The sequence below is a fragment of the Oncorhynchus keta genome, unplaced genomic scaffold (genome assembly GCF_023373465.1).
Source record: "Oncorhynchus keta strain PuntledgeMale-10-30-2019 unplaced genomic scaffold, Oket_V2 Un_contig_2912_pilon_pilon, whole genome shotgun sequence".
Taxonomy (NCBI): domain Eukaryota; kingdom Metazoa; phylum Chordata; class Actinopteri; order Salmoniformes; family Salmonidae; genus Oncorhynchus; species Oncorhynchus keta.
Window position 1 is genome coordinate 61,569 of NW_026286396.1, and position 24,957 is coordinate 86,525.

At 51.8% G+C, this 24,957-nt stretch overlaps 1 protein-coding gene and 1 long non-coding RNA gene across 2 annotated transcripts; one reads left to right on the top strand and one right to left on the bottom strand.

Annotated features, from left to right (window-relative positions):
• Positions 1 to 1,668: 1,668 nt before the first annotated feature.
• Positions 1,669 to 23,419, top strand: LOC118383823 (transmembrane protein 144-like). The gene is given in 11 exon segments (XM_052507250.1): positions 1,669 to 1,917; positions 2,000 to 2,155; positions 2,692 to 2,814; positions 5,322 to 5,421; positions 5,512 to 5,592; positions 7,526 to 7,610; positions 7,703 to 7,779; positions 18,856 to 18,974; positions 21,435 to 21,554; positions 23,335 to 23,358; positions 23,361 to 23,419. Coding segments are annotated over 11 exon segments (1,035 nt in total). The 5' UTR covers positions 1,669 to 1,826.
• On the bottom strand, positions 22,267 to 23,219 carry LOC127923279 (uncharacterized). The gene is made up of 4 exons (XR_008113936.1): positions 23,104 to 23,219; positions 22,902 to 23,071; positions 22,474 to 22,815; positions 22,267 to 22,373 (listed from the first exon to the last, which is right to left on the bottom strand). It is a non-coding gene; the product is annotated as an uncharacterized LOC127923279 (long non-coding RNA).
• Positions 23,420 to 24,957: the final 1,538 nt, after the last annotated feature.

The window sequence follows — 24,957 nt, forward strand, 5'->3', positions numbered from 1 at the left end:
GCTGAGACAAAGGCAGAATAATCCCTTCAGGTCTGTTGAGACAAAGGACCCATCACCACTAGACTCATCACTCCCATCACCAGACCCATGACTCTCAATAATCCCTTCAGGTCTGCTGAGACAAAGGCAGAATAATCCCTTCAGGTCTGCTGAGACAAAGGCAGAATAATCCCTTCAGGTCTGCTGAGACAAAGGCAGAATAATCCCTTCAGGTCTGTTGAGACAAAGGCAGAATAATCCCTTCAGGTCTGCTGAGACAAAGGCAGAATAATCCCTTCAGGTCTGTTGAGACAAAGGCAGAATAATCCCTTCAGGTCTGCTGAGACAAAGGCAGAATAATCCCTTCAGGTCTGCTGAGACAAAGGCAGAATAATCCCTTCAGGTCTGCTGAGACAAAGGCAGAATAATCCCTTCAGGTCTGCTGAGACAAAGGCAGAATAATCCCTTCAGGTCTGTTGAGACAAAGGCAGAATAATCCCTTCATGAGACAAAGGCAGAATAATCCCTTCAGGTCTGCTGAGACAAAGGCAGAATAATCCCTTCAGGTCTACTGAGACAAAGGCAGAATAATCCCTTCAGGTCTGCTGAGACAAAGGCCCCTTCAGGTCTGCTGAGACAAAGGCAGAATAATCCCTTCAGGTCTGCTGAGACAAAGGCAGAATAATCCCTTCAGGTCTGCTGAGACAAAGGCAGAATAATCCCTTCAGGTCTGCTGAGACAAAGGCAGAATAATCCCTTCAGGTCTGTTGAGACAAAGGCAGAATAATCCCTTCAGGTCTGCTGAGACAAAGGCAGTCTATTCTTTGTTCTGTGAAAAGGAGAGTGTGGTGTTATTTGCACATTGCAACCTGATTGGTCATATGCTAATGAGGGCCTGTGAGAAAGTAGGGGCATGAGAAAAGCATCTCTCTCTCTTGCTCTCTGAAAAAGGTCATGTTAACAGATTGATATCTAAACCTGTTAACCTCCGACCTTTTTCCAAACCCCTATTCTTTCCCCATATGGATGGCTGAACGAACCAGAGGTCATTTATTTCCAGGTTTCAGGACTACAAGCTGGCGAACTCTAATGTGGCAAAATTGGTTCCTGTCTCAGTCATATATATCTTTGGTCAGGTTTGCTTGGGTCAAACAAAAACACCCTACTGATTGGTTGACAATAGATCCTCCCACAATGCAGCGATGGCTTTAGGGTCAACTGCAGAAACTTGCAGTCGACTGCAGTCAGAACTTTTGAACCTTTGATCACATGATTTTTGTCAAATTCATGCAGTCAATATGTAGGTGCAAGTCTGAATATTTTTATTCCCATAATGCAACACACTTTAGAAGACTGTGACCAACATGGTGGTGACCACCTTTGATAAAAGTAATCTGCTCGAACGAGTCCAACAAGTAGACCCAGAGCCAGCTGTTCCCTCTCTTGCGTGAGCATGACAGATATTATGGAGGAACCAGGAGCTCACACGGGAAGAGCAGAAAGAGGAAACTTACACTGACAGGAACATTGACAACAACAAAATTATCCAATGGTAAAACGGCCTGAGTAAAACTCTTATTTATCCACCATCTTTTGGGTTAATATTGCCCAACGGTGCAAAACGAACTGCACGGTGGTCATGTGATGTACACGGTGGTCATGTGATGTACACGGTGGTCATGTGATGTACACGGTGGCCATGTGATGTACACGGAAGTGTAACTCCTCCGCACCGCAGTTGTCAGTACCTTGCAGAGTTGTAGAACCGGTCTACACCGTTAATGTCTAAGTAGTATATTGAAACAGCTGGTTAATGTAGGTTAGTAGTCAGCTCGTAACTAGTCGTCATGTTATTGTTGAGTGTTGTTAGCAGTGTGTGTCTGCTCCTCGCGACACTACATGCGGTACAATGTGACGCCGAATTGAATACATCTACAGGTTTGTTACCGGAGGTCTCTTGTCATTTCCTACGGGTCTGTATGGGCTACTACTGTGTCAGACCAGTTTGTGCTTGTTTCAGGTGAGAATACCGGACAACTCGGGAAGTATTCGGTGCAGCTCGAGACTAACTCGTCCAACGGCACCGACCTAACCTACGGCTTCGTCTCGTGCGGGGTGGCCGTTCTGTTTTACGGTTCCAACTTTGTCCCGGTGAAGAAGATACCCACCGGAGACGGTAAGGACGAAGCGAGACAAATGTATAATGAGTTCAACGCCTTCAGAACTAACGTCAGCTAGTTTACTCAACGTGTTAACCGGGGACCGGTTAAACGGCTTTAAAAGACGACACTTGGTTTATTCCTGGTGTTTCGTGGGTAACTTGATATTGTTTAACCTTCTTTCCTGTACGATTACATGTTATGTGTTCTGAACTTTCCACTGTTCCCGAGGCTTTCCAAACGCAACTTTCCTTATTGTGTAATACTTATCGATCACTGATTGATTAGGCTACGTCATCACTAATCAATGATGCTGTTGAGTAAGAAAGGCAGGGCCAGATTCATTTGCCAAACCTAGAAATACCATGAAGAGAGCTCATGTGATTCCTTATTATACATTGTATATTATACATTTATATCTGAACATTTCCTAAACACTGTGCCCTGCTGAATGCACCCCAGGTGTGTCCAACTCACCTTTGCTACGGCTGTTGGCAGTGTGGTACCGCAGGTGTATGTGACCAATAACATTTGATTTGTGTGTGGGTTGCAGGGCTGTTCTTCCAGTGGGTGCTGTGTGCAGCAGTCTGGAGCGTCTCTCTGGTGGTCAACATTATTCTGGGGTCTCCCACCTTCTGGCCGCTAGCCATGCTGGGGGGGGCCATCTGGGCTACAGGTCAGTATACCTCTAGCCATGCTGGGGCCGTCTGGGCTACAGGTCAGCCAGCCATGCTGGGGGGGGCCGTCTGGGCTACAGGTCAGTATACCTCTAGCCATGCTGGGGGGGGGCCGTCTGGGTTACAGGTCAGTATACCTCTAGCCATGCTGGGGGGGGCCATCTGGGCTACAGGTCAGTATACCTCTAGCCATGCTGGGGGGGGGGGCTGTCTGGGCTACAGGTCAGTATACCTCTAGCCATGCTGGGGGGGGGGCCATCTGGGCTACAGGTCAGTATATCTCTAGCCATGCTGGGGGGGGCCATCTGGGCTACAGGTCAGTATACCTCTAGCCATGTTGGGGGGCCATCTGGGCTACAGGTCAGTATACCTCTAGCCATGCTGGGGGGGGCCATCTGGGCTACAGGTCAGTATACCTCTAGCCATGCTGGGGGGCCCTCTGGGCTACAGGTCAGTATACCTCTAGCCATGCTGGGGGGGGGGCATCTGGGGTACAGGTCAGTATACCTCTAGCCATGCTGGGCTACAGGTCAGCCATCTGGGCTACAGGTCAGTATACCGCTAGCCATGCTGGGGGGGGCCATCTAGGCTACAGGTCAGTATACCTCTAGCCATGCTGGGGGGCTGTCTGGGTTACAGGTCAGTATACCTCTAGCCATGCTGGGGGGGGGGCGTCTGGGTTACAGGTCAGTATACCTCTAGCCATGCTGGGGGGGGCCATCTGGGCTACAGGTCAGTATACCTCTAGCCATGCTGGGGCGGGGGGCCCTCTGGGCTACAGGTCAGTATACCTCTAGCCATGCTGGGGGGGCAGGCGGCATCTGGGCTACAGGTCAGTATCCCTCTAGCCATGCTGGGGGGCCATCTGGGCTACAGGTCAGTATACCTCTAGCCATGCTGGGCGGGGGGCTGTCTGGGCTACAGGTCAGTATACCTCTAGCCATGCTGAGGGGGCCCTCTGGGCTACAGGTCAGTATACCTCTAGCCATGCTAAGGGGGCCCTCTGGGCTACAGGTCAGTATACCTCTAGCCATGCTGAGGGGGCCCTCTGGGCTACAGGTCAGTATACCTCTAGCCATGCTGAGGGGGCCCTCTGGGCTACAGGTCAGTATACCTCTAGCCATGCTGGGGGGCCCTCTGGGCTACAGGTCAGTATACCTCTAGCCATGCTAAGGGGGCCCTCTGGGCTACAGGTCAGTATATCTCTAGCCATGCTGGGGGGGGCCATCTGGGCTACAGGTCAGTATATCTCTAGCCATGCTGGGGAGGGGGCCATCTGGGCTACAGGTCAGTATACCTCTAGCCATGCTGGGGGGGGGCCATCTAGGCTACAGGTCAGTATACCTCTAGCCATGTTGGGGGGCCCTCTGGGCTACAGGTCAGTATATCTCTAGCCATGCTGAGGGGGCCATCTGGGCTACAGGTCAGTATCCCTCTAGCCATGCTGGGGGGCCATCTGGGCTACAGGTCAGTATACCTCTAGCCATGCTGGGGCGGGGGGCTGTCTGGGATACAGGTCAGTATATCTCTAGCCATGCTGGGGGCCCTCTGGGCTACAGGTCAGTATACCTCTAGCCATGCTGAGGGGGCCCTCTGGGCTACAGGTCAGTATACCTCTAGCCATGCTGGGGGCCCTCTGGGCTACAGGTCAGTATACCTCTAGCCATGCTGCCCTCTGGGCTACAGGGGCCCTCTGGGCTACAGGTCAGTATACCTCTAGCCATGCTAAGGGGGCCCTCTGGGCTACAGGTCAGTATACCTCTAGCCATGCTGGGGGCCCTCTGGGCTACAGGTCAGTATACCTCTAGCCATGCTATGCTGGGGGCCCTCTGGGCTACAGGTCAGTATACCTCTAGCCATGCTGGGGGGCCCTCTGGGCTACAGGTCAGTATATCTCTAGCCATGCTGAGGGGGCCATCTGGGCTACAGGTCAGTATGGGCTGGGGGCATCTGGGCTACAGGTCAGTATACCTCTAGCCATGCTGGGGGGGGGCGGCATCTGGGCTACAGGTCAGTATCCCTCTAGCCATGCTGGGGGGTGGGGGGCCATCTGGGCTACAGGTCAGTATACCTCTAGCCATGCTGGGGCGGGGGGGGGGGGGTGTCTGGGTTACAGGTCAGTATACCTCTAGCCATGCTGGGGGGCCCTCTGGGCTACAGGTCAGTATACCTCTAGCCATGCTGAGGGGGCCCTCTGGGCTACAGGTCAGTATACCTCTAGCCATGCTGAGGGGGCCCTCTGGGCTACAGGTCAGTATACCTCTAGCCATGCTGAGGGGGCCCTCTGGGCTACAGGTCAGTATACCTCTAGCCATGCTGAGGGGGCCCTCTGGGCTACAGGTCAGTATACCTCTAGCCATGCTGAGGGGGCCCTCTGGGCTACAGGTCAGTATACCTCTAGCCATGCTGAGGGGGCCCTCTGGGCTACAGGTCAGTATACCTCTAGCCATGCTGAGGGGGCCCTCTGGGCTACAGGTCAGTATTTAATCCATGTGTTTGTGTGTAGGTAACATCACGGTGGTCCCCATAGTGAAAACCATCGGTCTGGGTCTGGGCCTCCTCATCTGGGCCTCTTTCAACCTCCTCATTGGTTGGGCAAGCTCCAGGTACGCGCGCACACACACCAGCCAAACCTAGAGATACACACACACACACACCACACACACCCTTACAATACACTGTGTGTGTATCTCTAGGTTTGGCTGGTTTGGGATCGATGCTGAGGAAGTTTCTAACCCAACACTCAACTACTGTGGAGCAGGATGCTGTCTGCTCAGGTAATGAGGGGTGTTTTTGTGGTGGTGGGGTGTAGCGGGGGGGGTATAACGGGGTGTGAAGGCTTGTGTAACATTGTGTGGAACGTGGAACAGGGTGTGGAACGTGGAACAGGGTGTGGAACGTGGAACGGGGTGTGTAACAGGGTGTATGGTGGTGTGTAACGGTGTATGGTGGTGTGTAACAGGGTGTGTAACGGTGTATGGTGGTGTGTAACAGGGTGTGTAACAGGGTGTGTAACAGGGTGTATGGTGGTGTGTAACAGGGTGTGTAACAGGGTGTATGGTGGTGTGTAACAGGGTGTTTGGTGGTGTGTAACAGGGTGTTTGGTGGTGTGTAACAGGGTGTGTAACAGGGTGTGTAACAGGGTGTTTGGTGGTGTGTGTAACAGGGTGTGTAACATGGGGTGTGTAACAGGGTGTATGGTGGTGTGTAACAGGGTGTTTGGTGGTGTGTAACAGGGTGTTTGGTGGTGTGTAACAGGGTGTTTGGTGGTGTGTAACAGGGTGTTTGGTGGTGTGTAACAGAGTGTGTAACAGGGTGTATGGTGGTGTGTAACAGGGTGTTTGGTGGTGTGTAACAGGGTGTGTAACAGGGTGTATGGTGGTGTGTAACAGGGTGTTTGGTGGTGTGTAACAGGGTGTTTGGTGGTGTGTAACAGGGTGTTTGGTGGTGTGTAACAGGGTGTGTAACAGGGTGTATGGTGGTGTGTAACAGGGTGTTTGGTGGTGTGTAACAGGGTGTATGGTGGTGTGTAACAGGGTGTGTAACAGGGTGTATGGTGGTGTGTAACAGGGTGTGTAACAGGGTGTGTAACAGGGTGTTTGGTGGTGTGTAACAGGGTGTGTAACAGGGTGTGTAACAGGGTGTTTGGTGGTGTGTAACAGGGTGTATGGTGGTGTGTAACAGGGTGTTTGGTGGTGTGTAACAGAGTGTGTAACAGGGTGTATGGTGGTGTGTAACAGGGTGTTTGGTGGTGTGTAACAGAGTGTGTAACAGGGTGTTTGGTGGTGTGTAACAGGGTGTGTAACAGGGTGTTTGGTGGTGTGTAACAGGGTGTGTAACAGAGTGTATGGTGGTGTGTAACAGGGTGTGTAACAGGGTGTGTGGTGGTGTGTGGTTGTGTGTAACAGGGTGTTTGGTGGTGTGTAACAGGTGTGTAATGGGGTGTGTAACAGGGTGTGTAACAGGGTGTATGGTGGTGTGTAACAGGGTGTATGGTGGTGTGTAACAGGGTGTTTGGTGGTGTGTAACAGGGTGTATGGTGGTGTGTAACAGGGTGTATGGTGGTGTGTAACAGGGTGTATGGTGGTGTGTAACAGGGTGTTTGGTGGTGTGTAACAGGGTGTATGGTGGTGTGTAACAGTGTGTAACAGGGTGTATGGTGGTGTGTAACAGAGTGTGTAACAGAGTGTATGGTGGTGTGTAACAGGGTGTTTGGTGTGTGTGTAACAGAGTGTGTAACAGGGTGTATGGTGGTGTGTAACAGAGTGTGTAACAGGGTGTGTAACAGGGTGTATGGTGGTGTGTAACAGGGTGTTTGGTGGTGTGTAACAGGGTGTTTGGTGGTGTGTAACAGAGTGTGTAACAGGGTGTATGGTGGTGTGTAACAGAGTGTGTAACAGGGTGTATGGTGGTGTGTAACAGAGTGTGTAACAGGGTGTGTAACAGAGTGTGTAACAGGGTGTATGGTGGTGTGTAACAGGGTGTGTAACAGGGTGTTTGGTGGTGTGTAACAGGGTGTATGGTGGTGTGTAACAGGGTGTGTAACAGGGTGTATGGTGGTGTGTAACAGGGTGTGTAACAGGGTGTATGGTGGTGTGTAACAGGGTGTGTAACAGGGTGTATGGTGGTGTGTAACAGGGTGTGTAACAGGGTGTTTGGTGGTGTGTAACAGGGTGTATGGTGGTGTGTAACACTGCTCTCTCTCCTCAGTGCTGTGATCTTCTTCTTTGTGAAGAGTGATGTTCACAGTCAGTCCTCCAGACCAGAAGAGGAGGAGCCACTACTCATAGACAGCGTGAGACACACTGCTGTTCCTAGTCAATCTACAACCGTCTGGATGCCGATCAATGTGGAGCAGATTTTAATACTGGGTGTGTGTGTGTGTAGTGTGTCAATGCAGATGGTGGGACGTCGTCTGATGACTCGTGGGTCGACACACTAAGACCGCGGACCAAAAGACTGGTGTACGTATCTTAACATAGGCTCGACACGCTTAACATTTGCAGAGCGGGAGGCTTGCACTGTTTGAGCAGAAAACCACTGCCTAGAACAAGAGGATTTCTAATCTCTCTCTCTCTCCCCCCTCTCCCTCCAGTGGTTCTGTCCTAGCTGTGTGTTCTAATCTCTCTCCCCCCTCTCTCTCTCTCTCTCTCTCTCTCTCTCTCTCCCTCCAGTGGTTCTGTCCTAGCTGTGTGTTCTAATCTCTCTCTCTCTCTCTCTCCCTCCAGTGGTTCTGTCCTAGCTGTGTGTTCTAATCTCTCTCCCCCTCTCCCTCCAGTGGTTCTGTCCTAGCTGTGTGTTCTAATCTCTCTCCCCCCCTCTCTCCCCCTCTCCCTCCAGTGGTTCTGTCCTAGCTGTGTGTTCTAATCTCTCTCCCCTCCCCTCTCCCTCCAGTGGTTCTGTCCTAGCTGTGTGTTCTAATCTCTCTCCCCCTCTCTCTCTCTCTCTCTCTCTCTCTCCCTCCAGTGGTTCTGTCCTAGCTGTGTGTTCTAATCTCTCCCCCTCTCTCTCCAGTGGTTCTGTCCTAGCTGTGTGTTCTAATCTCTCTCCCCCTCTCTCCTCTCTCCAGTGGTTCTGTCCTAGCTGTGTGTTCTAATCTCTCTCCTCCCTCCAGTGGTTCTGTCCTAGCTGTGTGTTCTAATCTCTCCCCCTCTCTCCAGTGGTTCCAGCTGTGGTTCTAATCTCTCTCCCCCTCCCTCCAGTGGTTCTGTCCTAGCTGTGTGTTCTAATCTCTCTCCCCCTCTCTCTCCCCTCTCCCTCCAGTGGTTCTGTCCTAGCTGTGTGTTCTAATCTCTCTCCCTCTCCCTCCAGTGGTTCTGTCCTAGCTGTGTGTTCTAATCTCTCTCTCTCTCTCCCCCTCTCCCTCCAGTGGTTCTGTCCTAGCTGTGTGTTCTAATCTCTCTCCCCCCCCTCTCTCTCTCTCCCCCTCTCCCTCCAGTGGTTCTGTCCTAGCTGTGTGTTCTAATCTCTCTCCCCCCTCTCTCTCCCCCTCTCCCTCCAGTGGTTCTGTCCTAGCTGTGTGTTCTAATCTCTCTCCCCTCTCTCTCTCCTCCTCTCCCCCTCTCCCTCCAGTGGTTCTGTCCTAGCTGTGTGTTCTAATCTCTCTCCCCCCTCTCTCTCCCCCTCTCCCTCCAGTGGTTCTGTCCTAGCTGTGTGTTCTAATCTCTCTCCCCTCTCTCTCTCCCCCTCTCCCTCCAGTGGTTCTGTCCTAGCTGTGTGTTCTAATCTCTCCCCTCCCCCTCTCTCTCTCCAGTGGTTCTGTCCTAGCTGTGTGTTCTAATCTCTCTCCCCCTCTCTCTCCAGTGGTTCTGTCCTAGCTGTGTGTTCTAATCTCTCTCCCCCTCTCCCTCCAGTGGTTCTGTCCTAGCTGTGTGTTCTAATCTCTCTCCCCTCTCCCTCCAGTGGTTCTGTCCTAGCTGTGTGTTCTAATCTCTCTCCCCCTCTCCCTCCAGTGGTTCTCTCCCTAGCTGTGTGTTCTAATCTCTCTCCCCTCTCTCTGTGTGTTCTAATCTCTCTCCCCCTCTCCCTCCAGTGGTTCTGTCCTAGCTGTGTGTTCTAATCTCTCTCCCCCTCTCTCTCTCCCCCTCTCCCTCCAGTGGTTCTGTCCTAGCTGTGTGTTCTAATCTCTCTCCCCCTCTCTCTCTCCCCCTCTCCCTCCAGTGGTTCTGTCCTAGCTGTGTGTTCTAATCTCTCTCCCCCTCTCTCTCTCTCTCTCTCTCCCTCCAGTGGTTCTGTCCTAGCTGTGTGTTCTAATCTCTCTCCCCCTCTCCCTCAGTGGTTCTCCTAACTGTGTGTTCCCTCTCCCCCTCTCCCCAGTGGTTCTGTCCTAGCTGTGTGTTCTAATCTCTCTCTCTCCCCCCCCTCTCTCTCTCTAATCTCCCCTCCCTCCAGTGGTTCTGTCCTAGCTGTGTGTTCTAATCTCTCCCTCCCCCAGTGGTTCTGTCCTAGCTGTGTGTTCTAATCTCTCTCTCCCCCAGTGGTTCTGTCCTAACTGTGTGTTCTAATCCCCTCTCCCTCCAGTGGTTCTGTCCTATCTGTGTGTTCTAATCTCTCTCTCCCTCCAGTGGTTCTGTCCTAGCTGTGTGTTCTAATCTCTCTCCCTCTCTCTCTCCAGTGGTTCTGTCCTAACTGTGTGTTCTAATCTCTCTCCCCCTCTCCCCCAGTGGTTCTGTCCTATCTGTGTGTTCTAATCTCTCTCCCCCTCTCCCTCCAGTGGTTCTGTCCTAACTGTGTGTTCTAATCTCTCTCCCCCCCTCTCCCTCCAGTGGTTCTGTCCTAAGCTGTGTGTTCTAATCTCTCTCCCCCTCTCCCTCCAGTGGTTCTGTCCTAACTGTGTGTTCTAATCTCTCTCCCCCTCTCTCTCCAGTGGTTCTGTCCTAGCTGTGTGTTCTAATCTCTCTCCCCCTCTCTCTCTCCCCCTCTCCCTCCAGTGGTTCTGTCCTAGCTGTGTGTTCTAATCTCTCCCCCCCCTCTCTCTCCCCAGTGGTTCTGTCCTAGCTGTGTGTTCTAATCTCTCCCCCCCCCCCTCCAGTGGTTCTCTCTCTCTCTCTCCCCCTCTCCCTCCAGTGGTTCTCTCCTAGCTGTGTGTTCTAATCTCTCTCCCCCTCTCTCTCTCCCCCTCTCCCTCCAGTGGTTCTGTCCTAGCTGTGTGTTCTAATCTCTCTCCCCCTCTCTCTCTCCCCCTCTCCCTCCAGTGGTTCTGTCCTAGCTGTGTGTTCTCTCTCTCCCCTCCCCCAGTGGTTCTGTCCTAGCTGTGTGTTCTAATCTCTCTCTCCCCCAGTGGTTCTGTCCTAACTGTGTGTTCTAATCCCTCTCTCCCCCAGTGGTTCTGTCCTATCTGTGTGTTCTAATCTCTCTCTCCCCCAGTGGTTCTGTCCTAACTGTGTGTTCTAATCTCTCTCCCCCTCCAGTGGTTCTCCAGTGGTTCTGTTCCTAACTGTGTGTTCTAATCTCTCTCCCCCTCTCCCCCAGTGGTTCTGTCCTATCTGTGTGTTCTAATCTCTCTCTCCCCCAGTGGTTCTGTCCTAACTGTGTGTTCTAATCTCTCTCCCCCTCTCCCTCCAGTGGTTCTGTCCTAACTGTGTGTTCTAATCTCTCTCCCCCTCTCCCTCCAGTGGTTCTGTCCTAACTGTGTGTTCTAATCTCTCTCCCCTCTCTCTCCAGTGGTTCTGTCCTAGCTGTGTGTTCTAATCTCTCTCCCCCCTCTCTCCCCCTCTCCCTCCAGTGGTTCTGTCCTAGCTGTGTGTTCTAATCTCTCTCTCTCTCTCTCTCTCTCTCTCTCCAGTGGTTCTCTCCCCTGTGTGTTCTAATCTCTCTCCCCCCTCCAGTGGTTCTGTCCTAGCTGTGTGTTCTAATCTCTCTCCCCCTCTCCCTCCAGTGGTTCTGTCCTAGCTGTGTGTTCTAATCTCTCTCCCCCTCTCCCTCCAGTGGTTCTGTCCTAGCTGTGTGTTCTAATCTCTCTCCCCCTCTCTCTCTCTCTCTCTCTCTCCCCCTCTCCCTCCAGTGGTTCTCTCCTAGCTGTGTGTTCTAATCTCTCTCCCCCTCTCTCTCTCCCCCTCTCCCTCCAGTGGTTCTGTCCTAGCTGTGTGTTCTAATCTCTCTCCCCCTCTCTCTCTCCCCCTCTCCCTCCAGTGGTTCTGTCCTAGCTGTGTGTTCTAATCTCTCTCCCCTCTCTCTCTCTCTCCCCTCCCTCCCCAGTGGTTCTGTCCTAGCTGTGTGTTCTAATCTCTCTCCCCCCTCTCTCTCTCTCTCCCCCTCTCTCCTCCAGTGGTTCTGTCCTAGCTGTGTGTTCTAATCTCTCCCCCTCTCTCTCCAGTGGTTCTGTCCTAGCTGTGTGTTCTAATCTCTCTCCCCCTCTCCCTCCAGTGGTTCTGTCCTAGCTGTGTGTTCTAATCTCTCTCCCCCTCTCCCTCCAGTGGTTCTGTCCTAGCTGTGTGTTCTAATCTCTCTCCCCCTCTCCCTCCAGTGGTTCTGGTTCTGTCCCCTAGCTGTGTGTTCTCCTCCAGTGGTTCCCTCTCCCTCCAGTGGTTCTGTCCTAGCTGTGTGTTCTAATCTCTCTCCCCAGTGGTTCTCTCTCTCTCTCTCCCCCCCCCTCTCCCTCCAGTGGTTCTGTCCTAGCTGTGTGTTCTAATCTCTCTCTCCCCCTCTCTCTCTCCCCCTCTCCCTCCAGTGGTTCTGTCCTAGCTGTGTGTTCTAATCTCTCTCCCCCTCTCTCTCTCTCTCTCTCCCCTCTCCCTCCAGTGGTTCTGTCCTAGCTGTGTGTTCTAATCTCTCTCCCCCTCTCTCTCTCCCCCTCTCCCTCCAGTGGTTCTGTCCTAGCTGTGTGTTCTAATCTCTCTCCCCCTCTCTCTCTCCCCCTCTCCCTCCAGTGGTTCTGTCCTAGCTGTGTGTTCTAATCTCTCTCCCCTCTCTCTCTCTCTCCCCCTCTCCCTCCAGTGGTTCTGTCCTAGCTGTGTGTTCTAATCTCTCTCCCCTCTCTCTCTCCCCTCTCCCTCCAGTGGTTCTGTCCTAGCTGTGTGTTCTAATCTCTCTCTCTCCCCCAGTGGTTCTGTCCTAACTGTGTGTTCTCTCTCTCTCCCCCAGTGGTTCTGTCCTAACTGTGTGTTCTAATCTCTCTCTCCCCCAGTGGTTCTGTCCTATCTGTGTGTTCTAATCTCTCTCTCCCCCAGTGGTTCTGTTCTAATCTCTCTCCCCCTCTCCCTCCAGTGGTTCTGTCCTAACTGTGTGTTCTAATCTCTCTCCCCCCTCTCTCTCCAGTGGTTCTCTCCTAACTGTGTGTTCTAATCTCTCTCCCCCTCTCCCTCCAGTGGTTCTGTCCTAACTGTGTGTTCTAATCTCTCTCCCCTCTCTCTCCAGTGGTTCTGTCCTAGCTGTGTGTTCTAATCTCTCTCCCCCTCTCTCTCTCCCCCTCTCCCTCCAGTGGTTCTGTCCTAGCTGTGTGTTCTAATCTCTCTCCCCCCTCTCTCTCTCTCTCTCCCCCCTCTCCCTCCAGTGGTTCTGTCCTAACTGTGTGTTCTAATCTCTCTCCCCCTCTCTCTCCAGTGGTTCTGTCCTAGCTGTGTGTTCTAATCTCTCTCCCCCCTCTCTCTCTCCCCCCTCTCCCTCCAGTGGTTCTGTCCTAGCTGTGTGTTCTAATCTCTCTCCCCCTCTCTCTCTCCCCCTCTCCCTCCAGTGGTTCTGTCCTAGCTGTGTGTTCTAATCTCTCTCCCCCTCTCTCTCCCCCCTCTCCCTCCAGTGGTTCTCTCCTAGCTGTGTGTTCTAATCTCTCTCCCCCCCCTCTCTCTCCAGTGGTTCTGTCCTAGCTGTGTGTTCTAATCTCTCTCTCCCCTCTCCCTCCAGTGGTTCTGTCCTAGCTGTGTGTTCTAATCTCTCTCCCCCTCTCTCTCTCCCCCTCTCCCTCCAGTGGTTCTGTCCTAGCTGTGTGTTCTAATCTCTCTCCCCCCTCTCTGTCCTCTCTCCCCCTCTCCCTCCAGTGGTTCTGTCCTAGCTGTGTGTTCTAATCTCTCCCCCCTCTCTCAGTGGTTCTCCCCCCTCCTCTCTCTCTCTCTCTCCCCCTCTCCCTCCAGTGGTTCTGTCCTAGCTGTGTGTTCTAATCTCTGTCTCCCCTCTCCCTCCAGTGGTTCTGTCCTAGCTGTGTGTTCTAATCTCTCTCCCCCTCTCCCTCCAGTGGTTCTGTCCTAGCTGTGTGTTCTAATCTCTCTCCCCCTCTCTCTCCCCCTCTCCCTCCAGTGGTTCTGTCCTAGCTGTGTGTTCTAATCTCTCTCTCCCCCTCTCTCTCTCTCTCCCTCTCCCCCCTCTCCCTCCAGTGGTTCTGTCCTAGCTGTGTGTTCTAATCTCTCTCCCCCCTCCTCTCTCTCCCCCTCTCCCTCCAGTGGTTCTCTCCTAGCTGTGTGTTCTAATCTCTCTCCCCCTCTCTCTCTACCCCCCTCTCCCTCCAGTGGTTCTCTCCTAGCTGTGTGTTCTAATCTCTCTCTCTCCTCCCCCTCTCCCTCCAGTGGTTCTGTCCTAGCTGTGTGTTCTAATCTCTCTCTCCCCTCTCTCTCTCTCTCCCCCTCTCCCTCCAGTGGTTCTGTCCTAGCTGTGTGTTCTAATCTCTCTCTCCCCCTCTCTCTCTCCCCCTCTCCCTCCAGTGGTTCTGTCCTAGCTGTGTGTTCTAATCTCTCTCCCCCTCCCTCTCTCCCCCTCTCCCTCTCCCCCTCTCCCTCCAGTGGTTCTGTCCTAGCTGTGTGTTCTAATCTCTCTCCCCCCTCCCTCTCTCTCTCTCTCCCCTCTCCCTCCAGTGGTTCTGTCCTAGCTGTGTGTTCTAATCTCTCTCCCCCCTCTCTCTCTCCCCCCTCTCCCTCCAGTGGTTCTCTCCTAGCTGTGTGTTCTAATCTCTCTCCCCCTCTCCCTCCAGTGGTTCTCTCCTAGCTGTGTGTTCTAATCTCTCTCCCCCTCTCTCTCTCTCCTCCTCTCTCCCTCCAGTGGTTCTGTCCTAGCTGTGTGTTCTAATCTCTCTCCCCCCTCTCTCTCTCCCCCCTCTCCCTCCAGTGGTTCTCTCCTAGCTGTGTGTTCTAATCTCTCTCCCCCTCTCCCTCCAGTGGTTCTCTCCTAGCTGTGTGTTCTAATCTCTCTCCCCCCTCTCTCTCCCCCCTCTCCCTCCAGTGGTTCTGTCCTAGCTGTGTGTTCTAATCTCTCTCCCCCTCTCTCTCTCCCCCTCTCCCTCCAGTGGTTCTGTCCTAGCTGTGTGTTCTATCTCTCTCTCTCTCCCCTCTCTCTCTCTCTCTCTCTCTCCAGTGGTTCTGTCCTAGCTGTGTGTTCTAATCTCTCTCCCCTCTCCCTCCAGTGGTTCTGTCCTAGCTGTGTGTTCTAATCTCTCTCCCCCTCTCTCTCTCCCCCTCTCCCTCCAGTGGTTCTGTCCTAGCTGTGTGTTCTAATCTCTCCCTCTCTCTCTCTCTCTCCCCCTCTCCCTCCAGTGGTTCTGTCCTAGCTGTGTGTTCTAATCTCTCTCCCCCTCTCCCTCCAGTGGTTCTGTCCTAGCTGTGTGTTCTAATCTCTCTCTCCCCTCTCTCTCTCTCTCTCTCTCCCCCTCTCCCTCCAGTGGTTCTGTCCTAGCTGTGTGTTCTAATCTCTCTCCCCCTCTCTCTCTCCCCCTCTCCCTCCAGTGGTTCTGTCCTAGCTGTGTGTTCTAATCTCTCTCCCCCTCTCTCTCTCTCTCCCCCTCTCCCTCCAGTGGTTCTGTCCTAGCTGTGTGTTCTAATCTCTCTCCCCCTCTCCCTCCAGTGGTTCTGTCCTAGCTGTGTGTTCTAATCTCTCTCCCCCCCTCTCCCTCCAGTGGTTCTCTCCTAGCTGTGTGTTCTAATCTCTCTCCCCTCTCCCTCCAGTGGTTCTCTCCTAGCTGTGTGTTCTAATCTCTCTCCCCCTCTCCCTCCAGTGGTTCTCTCCTAGCTGTGTGTTCTAATCTCTCTCCCCCTCTCCCTCCAGTGGTTCTGTCCTAGCTGTGTGTTCTAATCTCTCTCCCCCTCTCCCTCCAGTGGTTCTGTCCTAGCTGTGTGTTCTAATCTCTCTCCCCCTCTCCCTCCAGTGGTTCTGTCCTAGCTGTGTGTTCTAATCTCTCTCCCCCCTCTCTCTCTCCCCTCTCCCTCCAGTGGTTCTCTCCTAGCTGTGTGTTCTAATCTCTCTCCCCTCTCCCTCCAGTGGTTCTCTCCTAGCTGTGTGTTCTAATCTCTCTCCCCCTCTCCCTCCAGTGGTTCTCTCCTAGCTGTGTGTTCTAATCTCTCTCCCCCTCTCCCTCCAGTGGTTCTCTCCTAGCTGTGTGTTCTAATCTCTCTCCCTCCAGTGGTTCTGTCCTAGCTGTGTGTTCTAATCTCTCTGTGTGTTCTAATCTCTCTCTCTCTCTCTCCCCTCTCCCTCCAGTGGTTCTGTCCTAGCTGTGTGTTCTAATCTCTCTCCCCCTCTCCCTCCAGTGGTTCTCTCCTAGCTGTGTGTTCTAATCTCTCTCCCCCTCTCTCTCCCCCTCTCCCCCCTCCAGTGGTTCTGTCCTAGCTGTGTGTTCTAATCTCTCTCCCCCTCTCCCTCCAGTGGTTCTGTCCTAGCTGTGTGTTCTAATCTCTCTCCCCCTCTCCCTCCAGTGGTTCTGTCCTAGCTGTGTGTTCTAATCTCTCTCCCCCTCTCCCTCCAGTGGTTCTGTCCTAGCTGTGTGTTCTAATCTCTCTCCCCCTCTCCCTCCAGTGGTTCTGTCCTAGCTGTGTGTTCTAATCTCTCTCCCCCTCTCCCTCCAGTGGTTCTGTCCTAGCTGTGTGTTCTCTCTCCCCCTCTCCCTCCAGTGGTTCTGTCCTAGCTGTGTGTTCTAATCTCTCTCCCCCTCTCCCTCCAGTGGTTCTGTCCTAGCTGTGTGTTCTAATCTCTCTCCCCCTCTCTCTCTCTCCCTGTGTGTTCCTCTCCCCCTCCCTCCAGTGGTTCTGTCCTAGCTGTGTGTTCTAATCTCTCTCCCCTCTCCCTCCAGTGGTTCTGTCCTAGCTGTGTGTTCTAATCTCTCTCCCCCCTCTCCCTCCAGTGGTTCTCTCCTAGCTGTGTGTTCTAATCTCTCCCCCCTCTCCAGTGGTTCTCCAGCTGGTTCAGTGGTTCTGTCCTAGCTGTGTGTTCTAATCTCTCCCCTCTCCCTCCAGTGGTTCTGTCCTAGCTGTGTGTTCTAATCTCTCTCCCCTCCCCTCTCCCCCCTCCAGTGGTTCTGGTTCTCTCCTAGCTGTGTGTTCTAATCTCTCTCCCCCTCTCCCTCCAGTGGTTCTCTCCTAGCTGTGTGTTCTAATCTCTCTCCCCCCTCTCCCTCCAGTGGTTCTCTCCTAGCTGTGTGTTCTAATCTCTCTCTCCCCCTCCCTCCAGTGGTTCTGTCCTAGCTGTGTGTTCTAATCTCTCTCCCCCCTCCCTCCAGTGGTTCTCTCCTAGCTGTGTGTTCTAATCTCTCTCCCCCCTCTCCCTCCAGTGGTTCTCTCCTAGCTGTGTGTTCTAATCTCTCTCCCCTCTCCCTCCAGTGGTTCTCTCCTAGCTGTGTGTTCTAATCTCTCTCCCCCTCTCCCTCCAGTGGTTCTGTCCTAGCTGTGTGTTCTAATCTCTCTCTCCCTCTCCCCTCTCTCCCTCCCCAGTGGTTCTGTCCTAGCTGTGTGTTCTAATCTCTCTCCCCCTCTCCCTCCAGTGGTTCTGTCCTAGCTGTGTGTTCTAATCTCTCTCCCCTCTCCCTCCAGTGGTTCTGTGTTCTAATCTCTCTCCCCCTCTCCCTCCTAGCTGTGTGTTCTAATCTCTCTCCCCTCCCTCCCCAGTGGTTCTCTCCTAGCTGTGTGTTCTAATCTCTCTCCCCCTCCCTCCAGTGGTTCTGTCCTAGCTGTGTGTTCTAATCTCTCTCCCCCCTCTCCCTCCAGTGGTTCTCTCCTAGCTGTGTGTTCTAATCTCTCTCCCCCTCTCCCTCCAGTGGTTCTGTCCTAGCTGTGTGTTCTAATCTCTCTCCCCCTCCTCTCTAGCTGTGTGTTCCCCTCTCCCTCCAGTGGTTCTCTCCTAGCTGTGTGTTCTAATCTCTCTCCCCCTCTCCCTCCAGTGGTTCTCTCCTAGCTGTGTGTTCTAATCTCTCCCCCTCTCCCTCCAGTGGTTCTGTCCTAGCTGTGTGTTCTAATCTCTCTCCCCCCCTCTCCCTCCAGTGGTTCTGTCCTAGCTGTGTGTTCTAATCTCTCTCCCCTCTCCCTCCAGTGGTTCTGTCCTAGCTGTGTGTTCTAATCTCTCTCTCCCCTCTCCCTCCAGTGGTTCTCTCCTAGCTGTGTGTTCTAATCTCTCTCCCCCTCTCCCTCCAGTGGTTCTGTCCTAGCTGTGTGTTCTAATCTCTCTCCCCCTCTCCCTCCAGTGGTTCTGTCCTAGCTGTGTGTTCTAATCTCTCTCCCCCTCTCCCTCCAGTGGTTCTGTCCTAGCTGTGTGTTCTAATCTCTCTCCCCCCTCTCCCTCCAGTGGTTCTGTCCTAGCTGTGTGTTCTAATCTCTCTCTCCCCTCTCCCTCCAGTGGTTCTCTCCTAGCTGTGTGTTCTAATCTCTCTCCCCCCTCTCCCTCCAGTGGTTCTCTCCTAGCTGTGTGTTCTAATCTCTCTCCCCCTCTCCCTCCAGTGGTTCTGTCCTAGCTGTGTGTTCTAATCTCTCTCTCCCCCCTCTCCCTCCAGTGGTTCTCTCCTAGCTGTGTGTTCTAATCTCTCTCCCCCTCTCTCTCTCCCCCTCTCCCTCCAGTGGTTCTGTCCTAGCTGTGTGTTCTAATCTCTCTCCCCCCTCTCCCTCCAGTGGTTCTCTCCTAGCTGTGTGTTCTAATCTCTTCCCCTCTCCCTCCAGTGGTTCTCTCCTAGCTGTGTGTTCTAATCTCTCTCCCCCCTCTCCCTCCAGTGGTTCTGTCCTAGCTGTGTGTTCTAATCTCTCTCCCCCTCTCCCTCCAGTGGTTCTGTCCTAGCTGTGTGTTCTAATCTCTCTCCCCTCTCCCTCCAGTGGTTCTGTCCTAGCTGTGTGTTCTAATCTCTCTCCCCCCTCTCCCTCCAGTGGTTCTGTCCTAGCTGTGTGTTCTAATCTCTCTCCCCCCTCTCCCTCCAGTGGTTCTCTCCTAGCTGTGTGTTCTAATCTCTCTCCCCTCTCCCTCCAGTGGTTCTCTCCTAGCTGTGTGTTCTAATCTCTCTCTCCCCCTCTCCCTCCAGTGGTTCTCTCCTAGCTGTGTGTTCTAATCTCTCTCCCCCCTCTCCCTCCAGTGGTTCTGTCCTAGCTGTGTGTTCTAATCTCTCTCCCCCTCTCCCTCCAGTGGTTCTGTCCTAGCTGTGTGTTCTAATCTCTCTCCCCCTCTCCCTCCAGTGGTTCTGTCCTAGCTGTGTGTTCTAATCTCTCTCCCCTCTCCCTCCAGTGGTTCTCTCCTAGCTGTGTGTTCTAATCTCTCTCCCCCCCTCTCCCTCCAGTGGTTCTGTCCTAGCTGTGTGTTCTAATCTCTCCCCCCTCTCCCTCCAGTGGTTCTCTCCTAGCTGTGTGTTCTAATCTCTCTCCCCTCTCTCCCTCCAGTGGTTCTCTCCTAGCTGTGGCAGCAGGTTTGTTGTACGGTACCTCTTTTGTTCCAGTTCTCTACATTAAGAACCACGCAGCACATCATGACAGCCGCTTCACCGGGGCAAGCCAGTTTGGTACGTCACAGCTGCATTACCCGTCTCTCCCCTTCAGCTGCATTACCCGTCTCCCCCCCTCACCGCTGCATTACCCGTATCTTCCCCTCACAGCTGCATTACCCGTCTCTCCCCTTCAGCGCTGCATTACCCGTCTCTCCCCCTCACAGCTGCATTACCCGTCTCTCCCCTCACCGCTGCATTACCCGTCTCTCCCCTCACGGCTGCATTACCCGTCTCTCCCCCTCACGGCTGCATTACCCGTCTCCCCCCTCACGGCTGCATTACCCGTTACCTCTCTCTCCCCTCACGGCTGCATTACCCGTCTCTCCCCCTCACGGCTGCATTACCCGTCTCTCCCCTCACGGCTGCATTACCCGTCTCTCCCCCTCACGGCTGCATTACCCGTCTCTCCCCCTCACGGCTGCATTACCCGTCTCTCCCCTCACGGCTGCATTACCCTCTCCCCCTCACGGCTCATCTCCCCTCACGGCTGCATTACCCGTCTCTCCCCTCACGGCTGCATTACCCGTCTCTCCCCTCACGGCTGCATTACCCGTCTCTCCCCTCACGGCTGCATTACCCGTCTCTCCCCTCACGGCTGCATTACCCGTCTCTCCCCTCACGGCTGCATTACCCGTCTCTCCCCCTCACGGCTGCATTACCCGTCTCTCCCCTCACGGCTGCATTACCCGTCTCTCCCCTCACGGCTGCATTACCCGTCTCTCTCCCCTCACGGCTGCATTACCCGTCTCTCCCCTCACGGCTGCATTACCCGTCTCTCCCCCTCACGGCTGCATTACCCGTCTCTCCCCCTCACGGCTGCATTACCCGTCTCTCTCCCCTCACGGCTGCATTACCTCACGGCTGTAGTCTCTCCCCTCACGGCTGCATTACCCGTCTCTCCCCTCACGGCTGCATTACCCGTCTCTCCCCCTCACGGCTGCATTACCCGTCTCTCTCTCCCCTCACGGCTGCATTACCCGTCTCTCTCCCCTCACGGCTGCATTACCCGTCTCTCCCCTCACGGCTGCATTACCCGTCTCTCCCCCTCTCTCCCCCTCCCCTCACGGCTGCATTACCCGTCTCTCCCCTCACGGCTGCATTACCCGTCTCTCCCCCTCACGGCTGCATTACCCGTCTCTCCCCTCACGGCTGCATTACCCGTCTCTCCCCTCACGGCTGCATTACCCGTCTCTCCCCCTCACGGCTGCATTACCCGTCTCTCCCCTCACAGCTGCATTACCCGTCTCTCCCCTCACAGCTGCATTACCCGTCTCTCCCCTCACAGCTGCATTACCCGTCTCTCCCTTTACCGCTGCAGAGAGATTGTCTTTTGTTTTTGGGAAGAATTATTTGATTTCATGGCTCCAGCACTGCAGGTGGCGGTAAATCACCAATATTAGCTTTGCACTTTTTCAAACATCATAAGAAAATGTACTACTTTCAAATGGAGGTACAACGTTACGATCTCTATGGTGCCATAATGCCACCATAACAGCATAGATACAATGTGATCTCTATACATCTCTATGGTGCCACCATAACAGCATAGATACAATGATCTCTATGGTGCCATAATGCCACAGATACAATGATCTCTATACATCTCTATGGTGCCACCATAATGGCAGAGATAAAATGTGATCTCTATACATCTCTATGGTGCCATAATGGCAGAGATACAATGTGATCTCTATACATCTCTATGGTGCCATAATGGCAGAGATACAATGTGATCTCTATACATCTCTATGGTGCCATAATGGCAGAGATACAATGTGATCTCTATACATCTCTATGGTGCCATAATGGCAGAGATACAATGTGATCTCTATACATCTCTATGGTGCCACTATAATGGCAGAGATACAATGTGATCTCTATACATCTCTATGGTGCCACCATAATGGCAGAGATACAATGTGATCTCTATACATCTCTATGGTGCCACCATAATGGCAGGGATACAATGTGATCTCTATACATCTCTATGGTGCCACCATAATGCCAGATACGTTGTGATCTCTATACATCTCTATGGTGCCACCATAATGGCAGGGATACAATGTGATCTCTATACATCTCTATGGTGCCACTATAATGGCAGAGATACAATGTGATCTCTATACATCTCTATGGTGCCACCATAATGGCAGGGATACAATGTGATCTCTATACATCTCTATGGTGCCATAATGGCAGAGATACAATGTGATCTCTATACATCTCTATGGTGCCACCATAATGGCAGGGATACAATGTGATCTCTATACATCTCTATGGTGCCACCATAATGGCAGAGATACAATGTGATCTCTATACATCTCTATGGTGCCATAATGGCAGATACGTTGTGATCTCTATACATCTCTATGGTGCCACCATAATGGCAGGGATATGTTGTGATCTCTATACATCTCGATCTCCAGCAGCACCTGGCTGATATTTTCTTTCCTCTCTGTGTGTGTGTGTGTATAGATCTGGACTATGTGTTTGCCCAGTTCAGTGGGATATTCCTGACCAGTACGGTCTACTTCCTGATCTACTGCGCTGCCATGAAGAACACACCTAGAGTCTACCCTAGAGCAATACTACCTGGTACACACACCTAGAGTCTACCCTAGAGCAATACTACCTGGTACACACACACCTAGAGTCTACCCTAGAGCAATACACACCTAGAGTCTACCCTAGAGCAATACTACCTGGTACACACACACCTAGAGTCTACCCTAGAGCAATACTACCTGGTACACACACCTAGAGTCTACCCTAGAGCAATACTACCTGGTACACACACCTAGAGTCTACCCTAGAGCAATACTACCTGGTACACACACCTAGAGTCTACCCTAGAGCAATACTACCTGGTACACACACCTAGAGTCTACCCTAGAGCAATACTACCTGGTACACACACCTAGAGTCTACCCTAGAGCAATACTACCTGGTACACACACCTAGAGTCTACCCTAGAGCAATACTACCTGGTACACACACCTAGAGTCTACCCTAGAGCAATACTACCTGGTACACACACCTAGAGTCTACCCTAGAGCAATACTACCTGGTACACACACCTAGAGTCTACCCTAGAGCAATACTACCTGGTACACACACCTAGAGTCTACCCTAGAGCAACCTGGTACACACACCTAGAGAGTTATACTCCCTGGTACACACACACCCTAGAGAGTTATACTCCCTGGTACACACACACACCTAGAGTTATACTCCCTGGTACACACACACCTAGAGAGTTATACTCCCTGGTACACACACACCTAGAGAGTTATACTCCTGGTACACACACACACCTAGAGAGTTATACTCCCTGGTACACACACACACCTAGAGAGTTATACTCCCTGGTACACACACACACCTAGAGAGTTATACTCCCTGGTACACACACACCTAGAGAGTTATACTCCCTGGTACACACACACACACCTAGAGAGTTATACTCCCTGGTACACACACACACCTAGAGAGTTATACTCCCTGGTACACACACACCTAGAGAGTTATACTCCCTGGTACACACACACACCTAGAGAGTTATACTCCCTGGTACACACACACACCTAGAGAGTTATACTCCCTGGTACACACACACACCTAGAGAGTTATACTCCCTGGTACACACACACACCTAGAGAGTTATACTCCCTGGTACACACACACACCTAGAGAGTTATACTCCCTGGTACACACACACACCTAGAGAGTTATACTCCCTGGTACACACACACACCTAGAGAGTTATACTCCCTGGTACACACACACACCTAGAGAGTTATACTCCCTGGTACACACACACACCTAGAGAGTTATACTCCCTGGTACACACACACACCTAGAGAGTTATACTCCTGGTACACACACACACCTAGAGAGTTATACTCCTGGTACACACACACACCTGGTTATACACACACACACCTAGAGAGTTATACTCCCTGGTACACACACACACCTAGAGAGTTATACTCCCTGGTACACACACACACCTAGAGAGTTATACTCCCTGGTACACACACACACCTAGAGAGTTATACTCCCTGGTACACACACACACCTAGAGAGTTATACTCCCTGGTACACACACACACCTAGAGAGTTATACTCCCTGGTACACACACACCTAGAGAGTTATACTCCCTGGTACACACACACACCTAGAGAGTTATACTCCCTGGTACACACACACACCTAGAGAGTTATACTCCCTGGTACACACACACACCTAGAGAGTTATACTCCCTGGTACACACACACCTAGAGAGTTATACTCCCTGGTACACACACACCCAGACTAGTGCTACACTGCCTGGTTAGATTTAGGGTTATTTACACTGTGTGTATTTTCATCCAGGCTTTGTCTCTGGGGTGATGTGGGGATTGCTACCTGCTGCTGGTTTCTGGCCAACACCTACCTGAGTGCTGTGGTCAGTTTATAATAACCCGGTGAGTATTACTACTACAGCGGTACTATATTAATACTACATTAGTACTACAGCGGTACTATATTAATACTACATTAGTACTACAGCGGTACTATATTAATACTACAGCAGTACTGTGTCACCACATTAATACTACAGCCCTGTGTACTACACGGTATTATATTAATACACACGGTATTATATTAATACTACAGCGGTATTATATTAATACTACAGCGGTATTATATTAATACTACCCTGGTATTATATTAATACTACACATTATGTTAATACTACAGCGGTATTATGTTAATACTACAGCGGTACTGTGTTAATACTACAGCGGTACTGTGTTAATACTACAGCGGTATTATGTTAATACTACAGCGGTACTGTGTTAATACTACAGCGGTATTATATTAATACTACAGCGGTACTGTGTTAATACTACAGCGGTATTATGTTAATACTACAGCGGTACTGTGTTAATACTACAGCGGTATTATATTAATACTACAGCGGTATTATATTAATACTACAGCGGTATTATATTAATACTACAGCGGTATTATATTAATACTACAGCGGTATTATGTTAATACTACAGCGGTGCTGTGTTAATACTACAGCGGTACTGTGTTAATACTACAGCGGTACTGTGTTAATACTACAGCGGTACTGTGTTATACTACAGCCTGTGTTAACTACAGCGGTACTGTGTTAATACTACAGCGGTGCTGTGTTAATACTACAGCGGTGCTGTGTTAATACTACAGCGGTACTGTGTTAATACTACAGCGGTACTGTGTTAATACTACAGCGGTGCTGTGTTAATACTACAGCGGTGCTGTGTTAATACTACAGCGGTGCTGTGTTAATACTACAGCGGTGCTGTACTACAGCGGTGCTGTGTTAATACTACAGCGGTGCTGTGTTAATACTACAGCGGTGCTGTGTTAATACTACAGCGGTGCTGTGTTAATCTACAGCGGTACTGTGTTAATACTACAGCGGTACTGTGTTAATACTACAGCGGTACTGTGTTTATGTTAATACTACGGTGCTGGTACTACAGCGGTACTGTGTTAATACTACAGCGGTGCTATTAATATTAATACTACAGCGGTGCTGTGTTAATACTACAGCGGTACTGTGTTAATACTACAGCGGTACTGTGTTAATACTACAGCGGTACTGTGTTAATACTACAGCGGTGCTGTGTTAATACTACAGCGGTACTGTGTTAATACTACAGCGGTACTGTGTTAATACTACAGCGGTACTGTGTTAATACTACAGCGGTGCTGTGTTAATACTACAGCGGTACTGTGTTAATACTACAGCGGTACTGTGTTAATACTACAGCGGTGCTGGTTAATACTACAGCGGTGCTGTGTTAATACTACAGCGGTGCTGTGTTAATACTACAGCGGTACTGTGTTAATACTACAGCGGTGCTGTGTTAATACTACAGCGGTACTGTGTTAATACTACAGCGGTACTGTGTTAATACTACAGCGGTACTGTGTTAATACTACAGCGGTAGCGGTTGT